Genomic DNA, 19,851 nt, shown 5'->3' on the forward strand with positions numbered 1-19,851 from the left:
AGTTATTCGCATTTGTTGAACAAATACTATTTTTGACCCAAAAATAAATAGTACAATAATTATTACTGTCAATGATAGATATAACTATCAGAGAGATAGACGAATAAGGAAGAATTTTGATTAATTGACATAACACCAAGTGAGGTTTGCAGCCGCTAAAAAACAATATTTGTGGTTTTTGTTTGTGTCTGGCTTGATTTGCCTGTGTTTACGCGCATGTGCATATATTCTCTCTCATTTGCTGCTGAGCCCCCACGTTACTTTGATTGACAGCTGAGACTTGCCTAAACGCCACCGCACGATCCCGCCCCTTCGCTTTCTAAAGTGGCACCTTCTCTCGGCGCGCTGATTGGCCAGCACCCGCGTAGCTCCGCGAGGTCAACGGACCCGAGGAGGTTTGCGTTACGGCTATTGGTTAATTCTGAAACCAAGGTCCTTAGCCCCACGTGGAGCAGCGGCTCTGATTGGTCGGGAGCCTTTTGGGGGCTGGGCTGTAATTTCGGTTAGACTTGGAGCGTGAAACCGCGTGAGAAAGTTGCCATTGAGGTAAAGCGGACGTTTGATAGAGGAGCGTTCGTATCGCTGTGAGGATTTTCACTATCAAAACTAACGATATATTTAATTCTTTCTTCGTGATATCCAAATGGACTCTATTTCCCACGGAAACCCAACGAGGAATACATCTTGCAGTTGTTTTGACTGTTTAACCGCCAAGTAACGACCGCGGCGAGTCAAGTGGGAACTCTTCACAGCAATTAACTTGTGTGGATATGTTTCCGATGTTCTGACTGAGAACTGACAGTTTGCGGCTCCGTGGCTTGTTGTTCGTTTGATTTGACAGCTTGGTGGGCTCTTTGTACCGGAAATACCCTGAATTACCCTAAATACAAACGCCTGAGTGACTGAGGTCGATTCGGTGGTTCTCCTTTCTCTGTCACCTGGTTCTTACCCTTTCCCCTTTTTCGTTAATGAGACGTTTTGTCGTCCTTTTACGGTCGCTGGAGCGCACGAAGAGACAAGGACCTGGAGACAGCGAGGAAACGGTCTGTAAATCCATTCAGATCAGCAAGCAGGGTCTGTGTCTTCTGAAATTAACGATAGTTGGTCATCATAAACAATGCGGATGGTTTTTGTTACCTTGATCAGGAGCTTTATATACACACCCTTATTCGTTTGATTCCTTGTTGGCGGGATTTGAAGCGTTCCTTCCCCCGGAGAGAGAAGATGTTTCCCCAGGGGCGACACCCGGTAAGTTACTTCCCCTTCAGCAATGCTTCACCTGGCAGAAAACGAGTGTTTGCACCTCTTCTCGCACATCATTAATAGCTTTTCTTATTTTCCTCTGAGCATATTCACCATATTTGCTGGGCCAATAAGTTCAAGTTCTGGGATATTATAAATGTGAAAGGTTTGTAAGGGATGGTCTGATGGGGGGGGGGGCATTTGGATTAGCAATAGAGTTGGCAATAAACACCTACTTTTTTCATGATACGTTCTGGTATTTATTGCAATTACTTTAAACGTGACAGTATTAAAAGGGTATCATAAAACAAGTAGTGCAATTGTAATCATGCTCATCAAATAGGCCATTTCTGCACAACACTTATTTTTAGCGTTGCAATTACAATAATTGCCATCAATGGTGTTTTAAAAAATGAGCACAAATCATGGATCGACTACCTCATCGAACACGCAGTTAGAAAACTAGTTCAAGCACCTAAAGCAACTAGCCCGAAATTATTTTTAGAGTTTAACTACATCGTCAACTACAGCTTTTCTTTATCGTGAATTAAAGAATACTTTTCATATATATATATTTTATTAGTAACAAGAAACTACGATACCCGCACAAGAGAACGGAAATCCATAACAGAATTTCAGGAGTTTATTTAGGTATGTTTTGATGGTAGAACTTGATATGTAGGCCAGTTTCTGTTTAAGTTCACGTTTTCAAGTATTCATATACAAACAAAACGCGGATTTGTGATGTTAGAACATGGGTGGGCATTTTATTTCCCCCAAGGGCCATATGCGTTACAGTGATTGTTGTTGGGAATCAATGGCTGAAAAAAAAAAAATCCATACATTCATTGTGTAAACCCACTTTTCTGTGCAGGGGAGCTGGTTCCTATCTCCAGCGGTCATTGGGCGAGAAGCGGGGTACACCCTGCATGCACATGCTCACACATAAAGGCAAATTAGAGAGACCAATTACCCTAACAGTCATGTTTTTGGTCTATGGGTTTGTAGCTGGAGTACCAGGAAAGAACCCACGCCTGCATGCGGAGAACATGCAGACTCCACGCAACAATCCCCCAGACCTTATTGCTGCAAGGGAAAAGTAAAAAAAAATGTTTTTAATCATCGGGCTGAAAACTAGAGCTGCACAATATATCACAAAACAGTTGTCATCACAGTATCAGTTTGTGCAACCTTGCAACCCAAAGGGTGGCTTGGATGCAATATTTGGGAGGATATTGGATAGATTCTGTTAGACAGACTGGTACTGACCTTGATGCCCACACTTGATGCTTTTAGTGGCTGAGAACCTAAAGTTCACACACAGTGGTGGGGACATTGCGGTGAGGGAAAAGAGTCTGGTAAATGTTGGTTAATCGTAATCCATATAGTCAATGCAATCTTATCACAAACCTAGGTTTTCCTAATATCGTGCAGCTCTACTTAAACTTTATATTATCTTACGTGTCAATAATTATGTTTAAGAAAAACATTCATCAAAATAAATGGAAAATAAAGCTGGTGTATTTGACTGTATTTTTATTTAGATAATCTTATTCAGGCAGAGTTCCCTGAGAACATCAGTCTGTTCTCCACAAACAGAGCCATTTTACTTTGACTGATTTCAATAAATACTTCACAGAAAGGGCTGCACACTATTAGGAATTTGAGTTATTATTGCTCCACATATTGTATGACCTTTAGCGTGTATGCCAGCTGTGGGCATCTACTGCAGTGAGACTCCATCCAACACTCTGAATGTCTCATTGGTGCGCAAAATATGTGCTCTTGACAATTGAAAATAACAAGCAGCAAATATTGCATTCTATGCAGTACTAATAATTTAAGACTCATTTAAGATATTGTCATGACATATTGTGCAACCCTTACTTAGGAGACTGTGTGTTGTTAAAAACAGTTGGTAGTAGAAAAAAAAAAGATTTTCTTTTCCGAAACACAAGCAAGGCATCTGGATTTGGTTGCAAAATTAACACATATGCATGTAATATTTTCTTTTGACACCACCTGTCTGGAACATCTAGAGGACCAGATGTGGCCTGCGGACCATAAAATGTCTGGGTCTGTGTTAGAACATGCTGGTTTTAGTCCATGAAAGAATCAGACTTTCTTTAGCTCAAAATATGGCAATTCTCTTAATTTTTGACATAAATATGTTACCCTGGTTTCATTTAAGGATGAAAGTCAGGAGTGAGTTACCGCATATAAATATTATGCCCCATGAAGATCCTAACCACATTCTAGGTGATCTGATGATGATGTTGATGATGCCTCTGTTTATTTTTGTGTTAGACGCCCCATCAGGCTCCAGGCCAGCCCTTCAAGTTCACCATTCCAGAGTCACTGGACCGGATAAAGGAGGAGTTCCAGTTTCTCCAAGCACAATACCACAGGTGGATAATGCAGTTCATTTCAGTTTATTTATATCAGTTTAAAAGAAAGTCACCTCAAGGCACTTTACCAGACAAGCAGGTGGATGTCCTCACCAGTCCAACTGTATAGACAGATTTAATTACATAGCGTACAATACTATCATAATTATAATTTCAGTTGCTCCCATAATGCCAGTTCATAAAAGGTGAATCCGTGCTAAAGGCATGAAGTCTTTCGGTCTGCAGCACACCCTCATCCTGAGCAGGCATGTGGTGACGGTATAAAAGAAAAAACACTAGTAACGGCAAGAAACGTTCAACAAAGCCAGGCACAGTAGGAGCAGTCATTTGCCGTGACCAAATGGGGTTCTTGAGACTAGAGAAATCTGATAGGAAAAAAACACAAGTCTTGATCCAGGATTATTTTGTTGAAAGACAAAAAAAAGAGAGAATAATAGAAAAAATTGTTGTTCTTGGAGAAAATATCAGAGTGAAGAAAAGTGGTCATATGTTACCCGCAGCCTAAGCCCTTAGCAGCATAACAGTAGTGACAGCTCTGGGTACCTTAAGCCAATCTAATTCCAAACTTTATCCAAAAAGGAGGTTTTATGCCTGTCCTAAAAAGTAGACGAACACACAGTTCAGATGTCATTACAGGGAAGCCCCCCTTTGTCATTTACTTTCTAACTATAAACCTCACCGTACCGTACCCACAGTCATTTCCCCTTTACCACAAACAAAACACCAATTCTGGTCTTAGTCTAACCCATAAACCTGGATTAAGTTCACATACATGAACATGAAAGCGCACGCATTTGCAGCATGCATCAGTGCTGGTGCTTAGACTGTGGTAGGTCTAAGTCTTAGTGATGGGTGAGAACCAAAGGGTGGTCTGTGGGCTCAGAGTTTCATAAATCACCCCTGATTTTTTTTTTTTTTTTCCCCCTGTGTGTTTAGTAGTAGTAGTTGTGCACTGGGCCAGGTCTGCTTGTGTGCAGTTATATTCCCCTGTGCTGTTTGTACATACACAGGCATTTGGTTGTATTTTTGGTGTGGTTTGGCTGTTGAACCACATTGTGTTTTTAATGTCACATCTTGAATGAAGCAGAGTTGAGGCAAACCTCCCACATCCAACACTTGGATTTTCAACATTTGGCAGCAGCAATACTTGTTTGTTTTTGTGACCAAATGGAGACACAAGTGTAGAGGTGGTTGTTTTACACAAGACATGCGAATTTACAAGTCATGACTGTTTTTGTGTTTTTTTTGTTTTGTTTGTTTTTTGTTTTTTTCCTTCCAGCCTTAAATTGGAGTGTGAGAAGCTGGCCAGCGAAAAAACAGAGATGCAGAGGCACTATGTCATGGTAAGACCCTGGCTGTTAATGCAATGGCCCTGCAATGCTGCACATGACAAACTGCAGCAGGACTACAGAAGTGTCCTTGGGACAGATCATGTTGTTCTCTGACCAGATGTAAAAGTGAACTTTAATCTTTCCAAAGTAAGGGAAGTGACTAATGTGGATACTTTCTTAATTAAATGAAGAGAGCTTGTGAAAAAAAAAACACAGCAACCTAAGGAAACTTTTCATTTAATGGTGTATGAATGTTTGTGTGCTCCTGACGGAGGCATGCCTGTAAGTTATTAGATTGGATTGAATCATCTTGAAAATGATAAACACTGCAACAGTACCACCAAGCACAACAGAACGATATATCGTCAACTTTAAGGAAAACATACATGCATTTCAATATTAGAACAACAAACTACAACCTTTAAAAAACGTACTTAGAAACATATCTTACTAGATAAAAGGTTTCATTATTTACTTTTTTTGCTTTTATTTTGCCCTGACACCTGACACAGGTGTTTCCATATGTCTGCTAAGTTAAATGATCTGCTGCGATTTCACTCATTGTTTTTTAGAAATATCTCGTGATGAATGGACATATCCATGAAACCAATAATCTAAGATACCTTGGAAAAATTTTGTGCGAGTTGTGCCACTTTTAATTGTGGTACTAAATCGGATACATATCTGATCGTTTTCAAAGCGTCCACAGTCGGTGTTCACCAACTTAATAATGACACAGACGCCGGCATCCATGTTTACTACAGTATGCTGCTATGTGACGTCTACATTCTTCTTCTGCGGCTATTTTGGGGTCAAGAAACCGTTCAGATTAAAGTCTGATAATGGTCGCATTTAATTAGTACTTGAATGATGACGCAAAAAAAAAAAAAAAATCTGATTTCAGCAAAAGATTGGTGTTGAACGTAGCCAAAGTCACGCCTCAATGAGCACGCCAGGAATAAGGCAGGACTCGGGTACCGGCTTAAGGACTGAACGACAAGGCAGTGTTGTGGTAGTTCACATTTAAAAAGAACTAGTTCTTAGTTTAGTTCACACAAGTAGGAACATTTAGGACTAAGTTAACGGATTTGCTCAATTGAATATTTTCCAGCACGGCACTGTAAACAAGTTAAGCTTGGTGGGTCACTGCTGTTTCAGCTGAGCCTCAGCTGTCCTAGTGTGCATTTGTCAAAGATGGCACCTTTCAATTGTAAACTCAACTTTTAGGCTGTCTAATATGAATAAAAAGAAGACTGGGTTAGTTGTTTCAGTGAGATGCTACAGTGATCAACACTCATCCGTGAAGTTGTGTTTACACTTGACACTTTGTTTTTTATAATTAAGGCTAACCCTTTGACTCTCTGTCCTCCTCAGTACTACGAGATGTCATACGGCCTCAACATTGAAATGCATAAACAGGTATCCGTCTGCTCTCTACATCTTCTTGTTTGTGTGTCTTCCCCTCTTTCTCTCCCACTTCCTTGTAGTGGGCTTTTGATGTATTTAGTGTGTACGCCTATCGATGTATTCTTGTGCACGCGCGAGCACAAATGTGTTTCTGTGTTAATGGTTCGTGTTTATGTGTGTTTCACTGTATCCCTGCGCATGTGTGGATGTGTGTTTATTTTTGATTGATGGAGCTCTGTCTCCATTTCCCCAGTTAGGGCCGGCCGGCTGAGCCCGGAGGCAGAATGAATGGCTCTGTAGATTGATTGGTGCTGTCTAGGGGAGCGGCCTGCTTTATTACATTAGGTGGGCAGGGCAGAGGAATCGATCAACGTGAGGCCAACCGAGGAGATGCAGTGTTGCTTGCTCTCCTTTTTTTGTGTTTTTCTTTTTTTTTTTTGTGGAGCTGGGAGGTTAAAGTCGATGCAAACCTTGAATACTAAATAGAAAAGAATATTTTTCCACTGAAATACACACATGGGTGCCGAATGGAGAGGGTACTTGTCTCTCAGCTGTGTATAATAAGTGGTAATTAAATGATGAACAATTTAATGTGGTTTAGAAATCAATTGAAGCATGAATACAGTGTTAAACATGTTGATAGAAGAGTTCGCACAAACATCCTTGAATTTCCAACTCATAGGAAATATGGTTGACGAGGGAGCCTTCTCACCCTTTATACACGCAAGCCAACATTTCCCACAGGAGTGTTGGAGAGCTGAGAGCGTTTACCAGTAATTACCACAGCTATCGACCAGTCAGACCAGAGGAAATTGGAGGTGGATTGGCTTGGCTACTTTACCTGCTTCTTTCACACTCTTTCTCTTTAGTGTTTTTTTTTTCTCCATTGTCCATCTCGTTGGTTGCTTCTCCTTTTATACTCCAAACTTCTTCCCCTTTTTTCATCACTTCCTTACTCTCCAAGAACTTATGTGGGATGTCTTTCTTCTTTCATTCGGACCCCCGCCATTCGCCTCATCCTTTTTTTTTTTCACCTCTTTTTTTTTTACTCTGCTCCTCTTTGATTTTATATCCATGTGAAGCTGCCGTTCACTCTTTGTGAGTGAGATGCATCTCTTCCTATTGTTCATACACGTAAACACACACACTAAAACTCCAGGGGAGGTCATTAGCTTGGGGCTGCAGTTGTCAGAGCAACAGGCTTCTGTGGGCAGGTGGTGCGGGGATACAGACTAACAACCCACCTCCTGCTGCGGATGTGGGGGTTGGGGGGGCTCTGTGGCGGTAATGCTCCAATTATATGTGTAATGGAAAGTCTGTTCTTTTTGAACCCGTTCTTTGTGCATGTGGGAATCCTCAAAACTTTTCTCTATCCTCAACAGTTTAACCCACTGTCTCAATTAGAAGGCCATCATGTAGATTATTAAAGTTTTGCTTTACAAAAGTATGTTGTTGTGAAGAAGTATTTGCCCCCTTACAGATGTGTTCTGTTCTTGCTGTTTTGTAACACTTAAATGTTTTAGATCCAACAAATTTTAATATCGAAGACGACCCGGGTCACAAACTGAGGGTCACTGAGACATTCTCCTTCATGCAGAGGGTAGTAGTCATGATTGTATTAGTTATGGCAAGTCCTCCAGATCCTAAAGGTGCGTTCACACCGAACGCGGATTCTGCGAATATTTCGCCTCATTTGTGTGCTTTTGCCCGCTTGACATTCCGCGTGAACTCCGCGTTGGCATTTGGTAACAAATAGGAGGAGCTTCCATCTGCTGCTTGCTGGTTTCAACTGAACATGGCGGACATGGATTTCACGGATAATTACGGTGTTTTACCTGTGGAGAGCCGAAAAACGCCACCGACGTCAACATCCCTGGGTTCACCAGATTCTTCAGGGACGGGAACAGTTCGGAGATTACCACCACCTACTCCAGGAGCTGTGTCTGGATGACGGTCGATTTCAGCGGTATTTCCATCTATCCAGGACCCAGTTCGAAGATCTGCTGTCCCACGTTGGGAGACGAATAGGCCTCTGGGACAACAACTACCAGCACTGTATCCCCGCTGCTGAACGCCTGTCCATCTGTCTTCGGTGAGTAAATAAATCTCTGCTCAGTAAAAAAAACAGCCGATTTTTAATGTCCACATCTCCTAAATATAAGATATTTGTGCCTAAACATAACCAGGCCAGGTCCTTTCTGTACTTGTCTCAGTGAAAGTAATTAGTTGAGTCATACAACACTGGCTTGCCGCACACCGCCACTATGATCTGGTCCTCCATTTTCACTGACAACCGCTTCTTCTCCGCTGCGGTCTTTCACCCTACGTCACAGCCACATCCAGTCCCTGATTGGTTGACGCGATGCGAATTTAGGAAAAAGTTCGGATTTTTCAACTTGTCCATCGCTCCGCTCCCGCTTCGCTCGGCGCGACTTCCGTGCCGCATCCTTCGTCTCCTTCGCACCACACCGCTCTGCTCCTGAACACGCCTCTGCATAGGGATAACATGTAAATCGGCCGGTCCTATCGCAGAATCCACGTTCGGTGTGAACGCACCATTATGAAGCAATGTAGAAATGAGCTTCCTCTTCTAAAATGCTGTGTTTTAATTCTACAACAGCTTTAACAAGACTTAAACTTTCTAAGAGGTGCTAGTTTTTGAGGTGTTTTAGCCTACCTCGTGTTGTCAGACAGGCTCTGTTTAAGTGATTTCTAGTTTTTACAGCTCTGTCTGAAATCAGGGCTGGGTATGGCTGGTGAAAGCGAACCAAAAATGAAACGAAAAGAAAAGAAAAGAAAAGTATATGGGGACAAATACTTTTTCCCAGCATGTAGTTTGTGCTGAAAATCACTAAACTTGCATGTGCATTTTTTTATTAGTTTTAATGATGGAACCACAAATGTGTGTTGCAACTTTAATTGTGGTTTTGTTTAGAAGCGTAAATTGCTTAGGATAGCCTGATAGTAGCTAGGGACAAACTATTCTACTTGCTTGATCACTTGACCTTTTTTACAAAGCTAATTATAGGCTTACAACAGGATTCTGTAAATGGATGAACACATTTAGTCTTCCTGAAATAGATCTTTATTTAAAGCTCTTTAAGCATTGTTGGCAGACATGACATTTAGTCTTTCGGATGTAGGTGAAGCCCTTTACCTGACTGAGGATGTCCTTTGTTTTTAAGATCTCATATTTCAGTTTATTGTGGGAAAGTGTAGCAATAGATACATTAAGGATGTACAAAGTTACCAGTTTAAACATGAGTATCTAGTCAGTTCAGATTGGTTTTCATCTCCAAACCATCTTCTAATATGCTATATCTGGATTAGGACAACATTTTCTGATTAAGTACATTCATTAACAGAATGTTGACGTTTCAGACAGGTTTGTAATTGCTAACAATCTAATTGATACATTTTGGGAGTTCCTTTGTGTGTTTAAATGTGTTCCCGATTCCAGGATTTTCAAATGATTTAACCTTTTTTGGATTATGTAAGTTGGTTCATTCCTCAGAGGATTTTTAACTTCAGGTGATTTACAAAGTGGATCCCTATGATTTGCATTATGTTACACAACAAAGAACAGGCAAAAGACAGTTTTATAACTGTAACAGAACACACACCCTACAGTGGGCACATAAGGTACAAAGATGCATGCAGTGTGTAACACAAACAGAAACACTCCAGGCTATCAGAACCGCCTTTGATCTCCTGTTCTTTTATTATGGGTAAAAATAACTATTGTTTATATCTTGAATGCATACTCTTGCTGATCTCATGTCAAAGTTCCACAGTAAACCTAGGTTTGTTTTTAAAATCTGTATTTGCTGGTATATGTAACCCACTGTATGCCTGTTTTATAATAACTTTAATCTTTAAATAGGTTGGTCAAAACCAAGACGTGTGTAGTCACAATTATTTTAGATATATTTGATCACATTTGGATAACTGTCATGATCCTGAATAAAAACAATGTGATCAAAACTAAAGCCCATTTCTGATCTTAGTTTCAATAAACCTCATATGGATGGACCACTTTGTCCCATCACATTATAAAAGTATCTGAAGAGATCATTAGACTTGTGTGCTTACTGCTGAAATTTTGAAACCAAAGGGGTGTGGCTTACAACATGCAGGATTCAGCTCAGCAATACATAAGATGTTTGGACTGTTTGTTACCGTCCTGAGGAGCATTAATGGCGTAATATTGGTGGGTCAACTTTAACCCGCCATTCCGTGTGAGGACCTTTCAGTTGATGGCAAAGAGAGAAGAACATGTGTAGATCTTTGAATGAAAGAAAGATCTGAAAGGGCTTGTGATAAATGTCTAGTTCCCTTTGTTATTCAGAATAATGAAGAAATGTATGGGGTAAGAATGCTGTCAAAAACAATGTGTATGTAAAGACGGAAATGTGTGCATATTAGTCAATAGTTGTGCATAAGTAAAATCCAAAAGAGGTATTGTATATTTTCTCTATAAGAATACAAAATAAAATTTTAGTTTCAAGAAATTACAAAAACTAAAGATAGAATATAGTGGGTGGAGTTATACAATGATGTACAGTAGGCGGCGGTATGCACCTCTGAATTTGTTGCGTACTGCTAGCAGAAGAAGAAGAAGCAGCAGCACTAGCGCCAAGATGACAAACCAAGAAACTACGGTACAAAGCCAGGTAATGTTAAAAAGTTTATACATGTCTTAATGTCGTTAATATATGCTCTTGGTCCGTCATCTTGGCGCTAGTGCTGCTTCTTCTGCTGGCGGTATGCAACAAATTCAGAGGTGCATACCGCCACCTACTGTACATCATTGTATAACTCCACCCACTATATTCTATCTTTAGTTTTGTATTTCATAAAAATAAGAACAATGCTTTTATTTATAATACTCTTGATTTCCCCCTCTATCTCCCCTCTATTCCTAATATTCCTTTTAGACTGAATTATCTCCCATTACCCTTTTTCCATCATCCAATCCCGGCACTACGTTTACTAGCGGTGAGGAGTGTGACAGTGCATGCGCAACGCAAATCGACTAACTCTTATCTCCACCAACCAGCCTGAGATCACGTGACACCAAGTCGCAGATATAAATTCGTATTCTCATAGAAAATAAATCGTATTCACAAACTGTTATAGCATATTGTATTCATAAAGAATAAACCACAACTGTAAACTTGAACTTTGTGTTTGTAATTTCTTAAACCTGTAACATTTTATTTTGTATTCTTACAGAGAAAATATACAATACCTCTTTTGGAATTTACTTATGCACAACTATTGACTAATATGCACACATTTCCGTCTTTACATACACATTGTTTTTGACAGCGTTCTTACCCCATAAGAAATGACTTAGAATTTACAGCGTGTTCTTGATGTCTTATTGTTTTGTTGTGCTCAATTTTTCTATTCTGGTTTTAAAGTAAATTAAGAGGGTTTGGTCTTCTCTTTTATGGTTGTATTTTGAATTATTTAACCACAGTTTCAAGTTGTATTCTAAACTGTTGGTGTTCAATTATCCTTTACATTAAGCGTTATGTGACTGTGCATAGGGATGTTGAAGCTGAAACAGTATATTATGTAGACCAAATAATGAGTTAGCGCTGTTTGTTACCTTTGTCTCAGTTTACTTTGACCTTATTTAAATTCTTCTGGTTAGTGTTATTATACATCTTGTCAGGGGTAATCTTTTTGTATTTCTGGAGTTAGATTTTATAGGTCAAGGAGTTGCTTGTTTGGTTTAATACTCATTCAGAATACACTGGTTCCTGCTTTAGTTCATTCTTGGACATAATTGGCTGAACCTTGGCAGGGTCGGTAGTTTGGTGAGCTGCCAAGTATGTTTGTGGTGAAGCTTTCTGATTAGAGCAAGTATATTGAAGCTTAAGAGGAAATCTCTTCCTCACTTTCAAAGAAATCCACCCTTTACATGCATTAAATAATGGGTGTGGTTCGAGGGATTGAAATTATCCATGTCCTAAATAGCAAATTATATTGGCATATAGTGGTTAGTGTAATTTTCTTTCATATTAAAACATTTCCATGAAGTTTTGGACTGAAATAGATTGCAAACTTTAGTTTCAAGGATACTCTATTTTCTGTCTCATTACTGTCAAAAGGAAGGTCACTAGAGCCTAGAAAAAATGTCAGACTCCTTACGAGTTTCTTTTAACCAACCCATAAGATAGATTTCTTCTGGTCGCTCTTTTTTTAAACGCATGACTATTATCTCTCAATAGATTCTCCCACCTGAGCTGTGACTCTCTTGTTGCTCCTCCAGAGTTACCGGGGCCTCTTGGCCATGTCTATAAATGCTCCCCTTGCTGGGCCTGCGAGTTACTCTTCCATTTGTTGATAATCTCTTTTAATTTCTGTTTATTCAGGTAAAACCTGTCTCATCAGGGTTAAACTCTTTTAAGAGAGACACTTAGACAGGAAGGCACTAACACATTCAATGAAAAAAGACCTAACCAAATCTATTACAAGACAAATAAAACTGATATTCAGCAGAAGCAAGTGAAGAGTCAAGCCTTCAACCTCCCCAGAATAACCAGTTCAGATGGGTACTCTGGGAATGTGGGACTGAACTTTGCACTGTGAGTTGTCCAAAGCTTTGCCATTGTTTTATACCCTAACTCTCCTTTAAACATCTTGTGTTTGTCAAATAAAAGCCCAACAAAATACATTTAAACGTTGTGATTTAACGGGACGAAATGTGAAAAAGTTCAAGGCGTAGGAATACTTTTGCACCCGATATATTTCGATACACCATGTTGTTCTGTGTTTCTATTTATGTTGGGTGGGATGTTTTCTCTGAGTCATTACTACTAATATCTGATGGCTCCTCAGATTCTCTCCTCGCGCAGGACGTTGTTGTATCTGTTTGATTGGATGATGCATAATATGGGACACTTTATCTGATTTGGAGCTACTGAGGGGGTATCTGGTTACAGCCAGTTGTAGCCACCTCCGGGGGGTTTAGGGGGCAAGCGGATGTGTTGGCATGGAGACAGGGGAAAGGAAAATTAAGTTAGGAGGTGATTAGATTATGTTGAAGTGCTGATGGAAGAGAAGGACAGGAACAGACAGGACAGAGCTTAAGAAAGAAGAAAAAAAACTGTAGAGAAACCTTTAATCCCCAGTAGTAATTAGAGGAAAATCTTAAAGCTCTGATCTAAAAACTGGTCCCGGACTGAATCTGTGTGCCGATAGAAAGTGGTGTTTTGTCACTGCATCACAGTCCAATAAGGCTTTCTGTCTGTCCATGGAATTGTTACTGAAATGTGTGTCTGTATGTGTGTGTTGCACTTGTATTGCTTTATTGGTGTAACTGAACAGCTGTCATTTCTAAATGGATGCAATTATGTTATTAACAATTGAGTCTTTTTATCTCTGTGTGCCTCCTCTGTCATCAGACGGAGATTGCCAAGAGACTAAACACCATCTGTGCACAAGTCATTCCCTTCCTTTCACAGGAGGTAAGTATGTGACTTTCAGCAACAGACTGTTTGGTTTGCCATTTATACACCATCTTTTTTTTTTCTAGTTACACAAATCTGCCACTCAGACATAAGCATCGTTCTGTCTGTCTGCATGTGTTACAGCATCAGCAGCAGGTGGTTCAAGCTGTGGAGCGGGCCAAACAGGTGACCATGGCAGAGCTTAATGCCGTCATCGGGGTACGTGGACTGCCAGGTCTTCCACCTACAGTGTGTATTCCTCTAATTTCTCTTTATTTACACTCATTCTCTGTTTTTTTTTATGACTTAGATTTTTATTGATTGATTAACTTTTCTCAAACAGAAATAGAACAAAACAATTGTTGGCATTAGATACTATTGACAGTCAAACAGAAAAATCCAGGGGGTAAATATATGAAATATGATTCACAATTGACTCTTTGGAGCAGCTTACAACATTTCAGAAGAAGAAGAGACAAGTTTCAGTTGTTGAGCTCAAGGAATCTATTTCATTTGTACCATCTTTTTTTGTAAAGTTCAGATTGTAATATCAGTAAAATGTTAGCCTTTCCACTTTGTGTGCTTCTGCCATTAGTTCCAGCCAGTCCTTAAGCGTCGGTGTTTCAGGTTGAAGCCATCTATGAGTGATAATTTTTTTGCCGGTTGCACTAAAGATTTTTAATAGGTGTTTGTCACTCGCATCCAGACCGTCAGGAGTGAATCCTAGTAATAATGACATGGACGAGTGCTGAAGGGTAAGATCCAAAATAGACTCGATTTTTCCCCAAACGTAAGTCTTAATTTTTGTACATTTCCAGAAGATATGGGTGTGGTTTGCCTCAGTGTCCCCGCAACCTCTCCAACATCTAGATGCGTTGGAATTTTTATAAGACTGTTGTGGTGTTTTAAAGAAACAACTAATTTTTCCAACTGAAGTCTCGCCAATAGTTTGAAGAGGAAGCAGATTCACACATATTATCCCATTGTTGCGATATTTCAATTCTCAACTCTTTCTCCCATCTTTTCTTAACATAGTGAGTTGACATTCCTTTGGCACTCAACAAACCCTGATAGAGTTTAGACATGATAGATCTACACTGCCTAGAGTAAGCCTGAGAGACTAGTCGAATTATCTCATTGCACTCTGAGACAAGATCTTTCAGTACATTCAAAAAGAGAAATTGTCTGAGTTGTAGGTATCTAAAAAAAGTCTCTCTGATTGTTTTTATGTTCTTAAGAATGCATTTTGCTTTGAAAATGTGGTAAAAGTATGAGCCTACCATCACAAAGGTCTCAGTAGGGAAAACGGCTTTTTCTTTTGTTGTCTTTATGTGGCTTTAATGGTCGCTATGGCTTGTGTTGTGTCCAGTGTGGTTATAGGGTGTTTATACAAACCTTTTAACTTTATTTGTGTAAAAATCCATTTAAATAACCATTATACAAATACAGCCATGATTTAAATGTAACTGCACTTTTAGGTTGGACATATTGTTTACCTGATTTCACTTGAAGCCAGATCTGCATAGAAGTGACTCTCTTGACAGGTCAAATGTAAAACAAAGTAAAAAATCTGCGATGCATTCAATAAATATCTAAGGACAAAATCTAAGGAAATCTTGACTTTTTGTTAAAGATGTTGATCAACTTTGATCCAGTTTTTTTGTTGTTGTTTGATGAAAATCAGATAAAGGTGGGGCACAGTTGTTTTGATGCATAAATATGGATAACTTTTCAATTTTTCTGTTTGATTCAAAACTACTACCTCTGCTAAAGGTCCTGCAGAACATTTTTCTCTTATTTGCTCTAGTCCTTAGAATAAAAATCAGAGCTAGAGTTTGCAGGTCAGACCTTAAAGACAACTGAAAGGTTTGGTGATGATCAGATGAAGCCTGATTGATGAATCTCTAACTTTAATTTGTCACATAAACATCCAGTCTTTGTTTACCAAAGAACAGGCCTAATAACATCTGTATACAAGTGTACTACGTAACCTCTTTATTAACTACTGGACCTATATTTGTGATGTTCATGGTTCATTTGCAGGTAGGTGTTGAAAATAATGAGATGGTAGATTTTAACATTAAAGAAAACAAAGAATGTAACAATTAAATGTTTCTCAAAACACAAATTGTGTTTTATTAAATATCTTTATGATAAAATTATCCAATTCAGGTTTTGCCAGTCTTAAGTATTTTAGATTTTGAGCTACAGGAATCAAATTATGTTCAGATCCTCTATTACAAGAGAGCCTGTGAAATAAGGCTTTAGTTTAGCACCAGATCTGAAGCAGCTGTATTATCTGCAGGCTAAAAAAAACAATATAATCCTCTTTGTGATTCTCAAATGGAGCAAGGGTTAAAGGGATCAAAAATTGTGTTTTTTAAAGACTGTAAGCAGTAAAATTAATCCAGTTCAGGTCAGACCAGAACAGCCATTTTAGATTTTGACCTAAAAATGGGAAGCTACAAATTGGAAGTTTCTTTAGGGTCGTGGACCAGCAGTGCTTACAGTGCTTTTAACACACTAACCTCATCTGTCACCATTTATTTATTAATATTGGCTACCCAAATTGCTGACGCACAATTTATTATAAGGGGGTTGATGATAATTTAGACAAAGTCATGCAAACAGTGAATGGATGGTCCTTCGTGAGACATTTCAGGTGCCATTAGGTGCCCCTTTCCATTGCAGGGACTTTGAGCCGTTTCCCAGGAACTTGAAAGCCCTCTATGTGTTTCGACACAATTTTACCTGCGTAATTTATACGAGATTTGTATTTAAGTGTACTTCTACTCTTACCATGCGATACAACACCAAAAGCAAAAAAGCCAGTTGTGTGTTCTCAATCTTGTTCTGTGAATAAATAGTGGGATACAGGCTTCTTGGTCAGGCTTTACTTGTTTGGCCTTTGATTTCTTACTACCGCCACCCGCTGGACTGGAGGTGTAGTGCAATTTTCGTTATAACTTTCCCAAATGTCATTAAGCTGATTAAAATACATTTTCCGTGGACTTTCAGAGCAGTGGAAACAGAAAGCACATGATTTTCCGCAATTTTGATTTTTACAATTAATTTAATGAACAGCTGACCAGAAGATGCTTTTCGTACTACACTGCACAGTTGCTAAGCTGTCAGACATAAAACTGTATTACTTTTAAAAAACTTTGATCTCCTTGGTGAGCAGTTTGTAACTGTGCAGTGGGAAAAGGTTTGAGTTTTTCCACTGTGTGTCAGAAGATACTCTCACTTTAATGACTGATTAAGGGAGAGTGCTCACTAGGCACAGCAGTTTTTGGAATATATATTTTTTAAGTCTACAAATAAAAATAAACATGCTAAATATTATCATTTTAAATATGAAGGAGTGGATAGGAGGTTTTTTTTTAAGCTGAGATGATTGCTGGAGAATGCTAAACTTTAAGATGAAACTAAGTTTCTGCCTGCGTGCAGAATGAGATTATCCTTAAGTAAGAATTTTGGAAAAAAAACTCAGTCTTTTTAGCCACAGGGGCCTAGGGCAGGAGGGGGAGGCTTATGAGTCTGAGGTAAGGGAATTGTGGGAAAGAAGAGGGGGTGTATGTAGCTTTTGTTTTTGCTAAAAGTGAGCGGGGGGGGGGGGGATCAGAAGGTTTGATCTCACAGGGTTTGGTTAAATGTGGGGAGGGCTTGTTAGCTGGCGTGGACTGTTGGGGGCTTCTCCTTTTTTGTGTGATGGGGTGAGAGGTGGATTTAGCAGTTGCTTTTTGAGTCTTAATTGCGGGATTTTAGTATTTGTAAAGAGGGTGAAGGAAGGGGGGGTCACAACGTTGTCCTTACACCCAACCCCCCCTACAGTCTCCCCGTCTCCCACGCCGGTCTGTCATTCACCCCGTTTGTGAGTTAAATGAGTGTAATGAAGCGTGCTGCCCCTGCCTCTATGCGTGCACACACACACACACACCAAATATATTGGTACACACCCACTCACACCAACATCCCATGACAAACTGGGCTCCCTTTGCCTGCAGCAATACTTCCCCTCCATTTACCCCCATCAGGGGTGCTTTTTGTGTATCGGTGTGTCAGTGTTTGTGCATCTGTTTTTGTTTGTGTCAAGTGTAGCAGAGCATGCATTTCTGTTATCCTCACAAAACAACAGGCAGCAGTAGGATGGTTGAGTGAAGGTGTTTGTGTCTGCCTTGTTTATTTAGACTGTATACATATTTGCATTATCAGGTGTGACATGTTTCTCTCTTTTCTTGGGGGGCGTGCAAGCCCGCTTTAAAAATTGTGTCAGGCAGGCAAGGAGGCTAAATGAATGTTTAGTTGTTTTGCTTTCATTCATTGCAGGGTGGAGGCAGAGATGGATGGAGAGCAAAAAAGAAGGTGGAAGCTCAGAGGGTGGGGTGGGTTAGTCAATTAGATGAGATAAAAGTCGGTTTGACCTTCAGCACTCCTCCCATCCCTGCTGAGTCGCCTCCTGTGCCCCACACCCCTCCTCCCCCATTTTCCTTCTCCCTTCGTTGCTGCAAATCAGTGAGCTTGGATTCCCGCGGCTGCTGTCTGAGGGGGCAATAATGATGTTTTGGAACACAAAGACATTTCACGCTCAAACGAGCGCCTGATTTGGTGTGAAAGAGAGAGCAGGGCTGCCAGCCAAACTTGCCCTCCCTTTCTGTTTTTGACCCTCTTGTCTCCTTCTCTCCTCTCCCCTCTCCTCAGAAGCCTGACTCCCTCACAAGACCTGACAGTGCAAAGCAGCAGCTGGGACTCTCCTCCCTCTCCTCCTTCGTCATTCCTCCTTTCCCTCCCAGTCACCCTCCCCCTCCTCTCCTCGTCCACATCCTCAGGCTTTAGGCTGTGATCCCAGCTGTCAGTATTGTTCAGTGTTTGACCTCCGAGGGAGGAGTGTGTGTGTGTATATGTGTGTGTGTGTGTGGCAATGTTTAGGGGAAGATGATGTGTTCAAGCTCTTGAAGAAAGCAGCAGCTTTTTGAGCTGATGTAAACCCCAGACACTGAGGATCCCATCTGTTGAAGACTGTAATTGGGCTATAGTGTTGATTGATTTGGTTACAAAGTGGTATTGATTTTAAAAAAACACTCATTAGGGGGCTATATTTCATTTATGGAGACGTCTGAGCTTATGATTTGTAGGTATCGATGATTTGCACATGTTTTGCAGCTGTTAAGTTATCTTTTAGGCAACAATCAGGGAACTTAGTTGCTCATTTACTTGTCAACATAATGTCATTGGTGTGGTTTAGACTTCAGAGTTTTAAACACAGTTCTTGTTTTCTGCTTGTCCACGTGACTATCAAAGCTCTGGGGTGGCCTTTCAGTATCAAATGCATAACTTTAACTGTCTAAGGTGACTAGAACAGTTTTGCCTAAATAATGGTAATGTTTAAAGAATGTAAACTGTTTCAGCAATATATTTCAATCTACGGTTTGACTTGTAATTATTAATTTGTGTCTTCTTTCATTTATAAAGGTTAGAGAATTAATACAAAATGTTTCTTTTAAGGCCATTTCACCTAATGTTATGGTTTATGCACTATTCTAAGCATAATCAGTGGAGATTTATTTTCTGTGGGTTTAAATGACTAAGATATATTCTATTGTTGTGAAATTCATTCATTACACATAGAAATATTGCAAACCTTTTTTTTTTCTTGTAATTTTGATGATTATGGCTTACAGATAGTAAAGACCCAACATTCAGTGTGTCAGAAAATTAGAATATTGTGAAAAAGTTCAATATTGGGAACTCATGTTGTCACACCCTAATCAGCTAATTAACTCGAAACACCTGCAAAGGTTTCCTGAGCCTTTAAATGGTCTCTCAGTCTGGGTCACGAGGCTGCACAATCATGGGGAATACTGCTTAGTGGACAGATGTTCAGTGAACAGTCAGTTATCTCATGTATGACCTAAATGTAATGGACGTTGTGAATGTGAAAATCGCTTTACAAATAAACTTTAATTATATACAGTTATTGACACCCTCCACAAGGAGGGT

The 19,851-nt window shown here is 39.8% G+C and overlaps 1 protein-coding gene across 6 annotated transcripts in view; it reads left to right on the top strand.

Moving 5' to 3' along the window:
* The first annotated feature begins 511 nt into the window (after positions 1 to 511).
* The window catches only part of LOC124878585 (transducin-like enhancer protein 1), a 32,360-nt gene continuing 13,020 nt past the window's right edge, over positions 512 to 19,851 (top strand). For 2 of the 6 annotated variants that reach the window (XM_047382600.1, XM_047382602.1), the window contains exons 1-7: positions 513 to 1,043; positions 1,147 to 1,248; positions 3,550 to 3,650; positions 4,930 to 4,993; positions 6,356 to 6,400; positions 13,807 to 13,869; positions 13,996 to 14,100. In XM_047382600.1, coding sequence (XP_047238556.1) covers positions 969 to 1,043; positions 1,147 to 1,248; positions 3,550 to 3,650; positions 4,930 to 4,993; positions 6,356 to 6,400; positions 13,807 to 13,869; positions 13,996 to 14,100 — 555 coding nt within the window. In that variant the 5' untranslated portion in view covers positions 513 to 968. Of the gene's footprint in view, positions 1,044 to 1,146; positions 1,249 to 3,549; positions 3,651 to 4,929; positions 4,994 to 6,355; positions 6,401 to 13,806; positions 13,870 to 13,995; positions 14,101 to 19,851 lie in introns of all 6 variants that reach the window. The other 4 variants (XM_047382601.1, XM_047382604.1, XM_047382606.1 and 1 more) reach the window with 4 other exon arrangements.

This window comes from Girardinichthys multiradiatus, chromosome 12 (genome assembly GCF_021462225.1).
Source record: "Girardinichthys multiradiatus isolate DD_20200921_A chromosome 12, DD_fGirMul_XY1, whole genome shotgun sequence".
Taxonomy (NCBI): Eukaryota; Metazoa; Chordata; class Actinopteri; order Cyprinodontiformes; family Goodeidae; genus Girardinichthys; species Girardinichthys multiradiatus.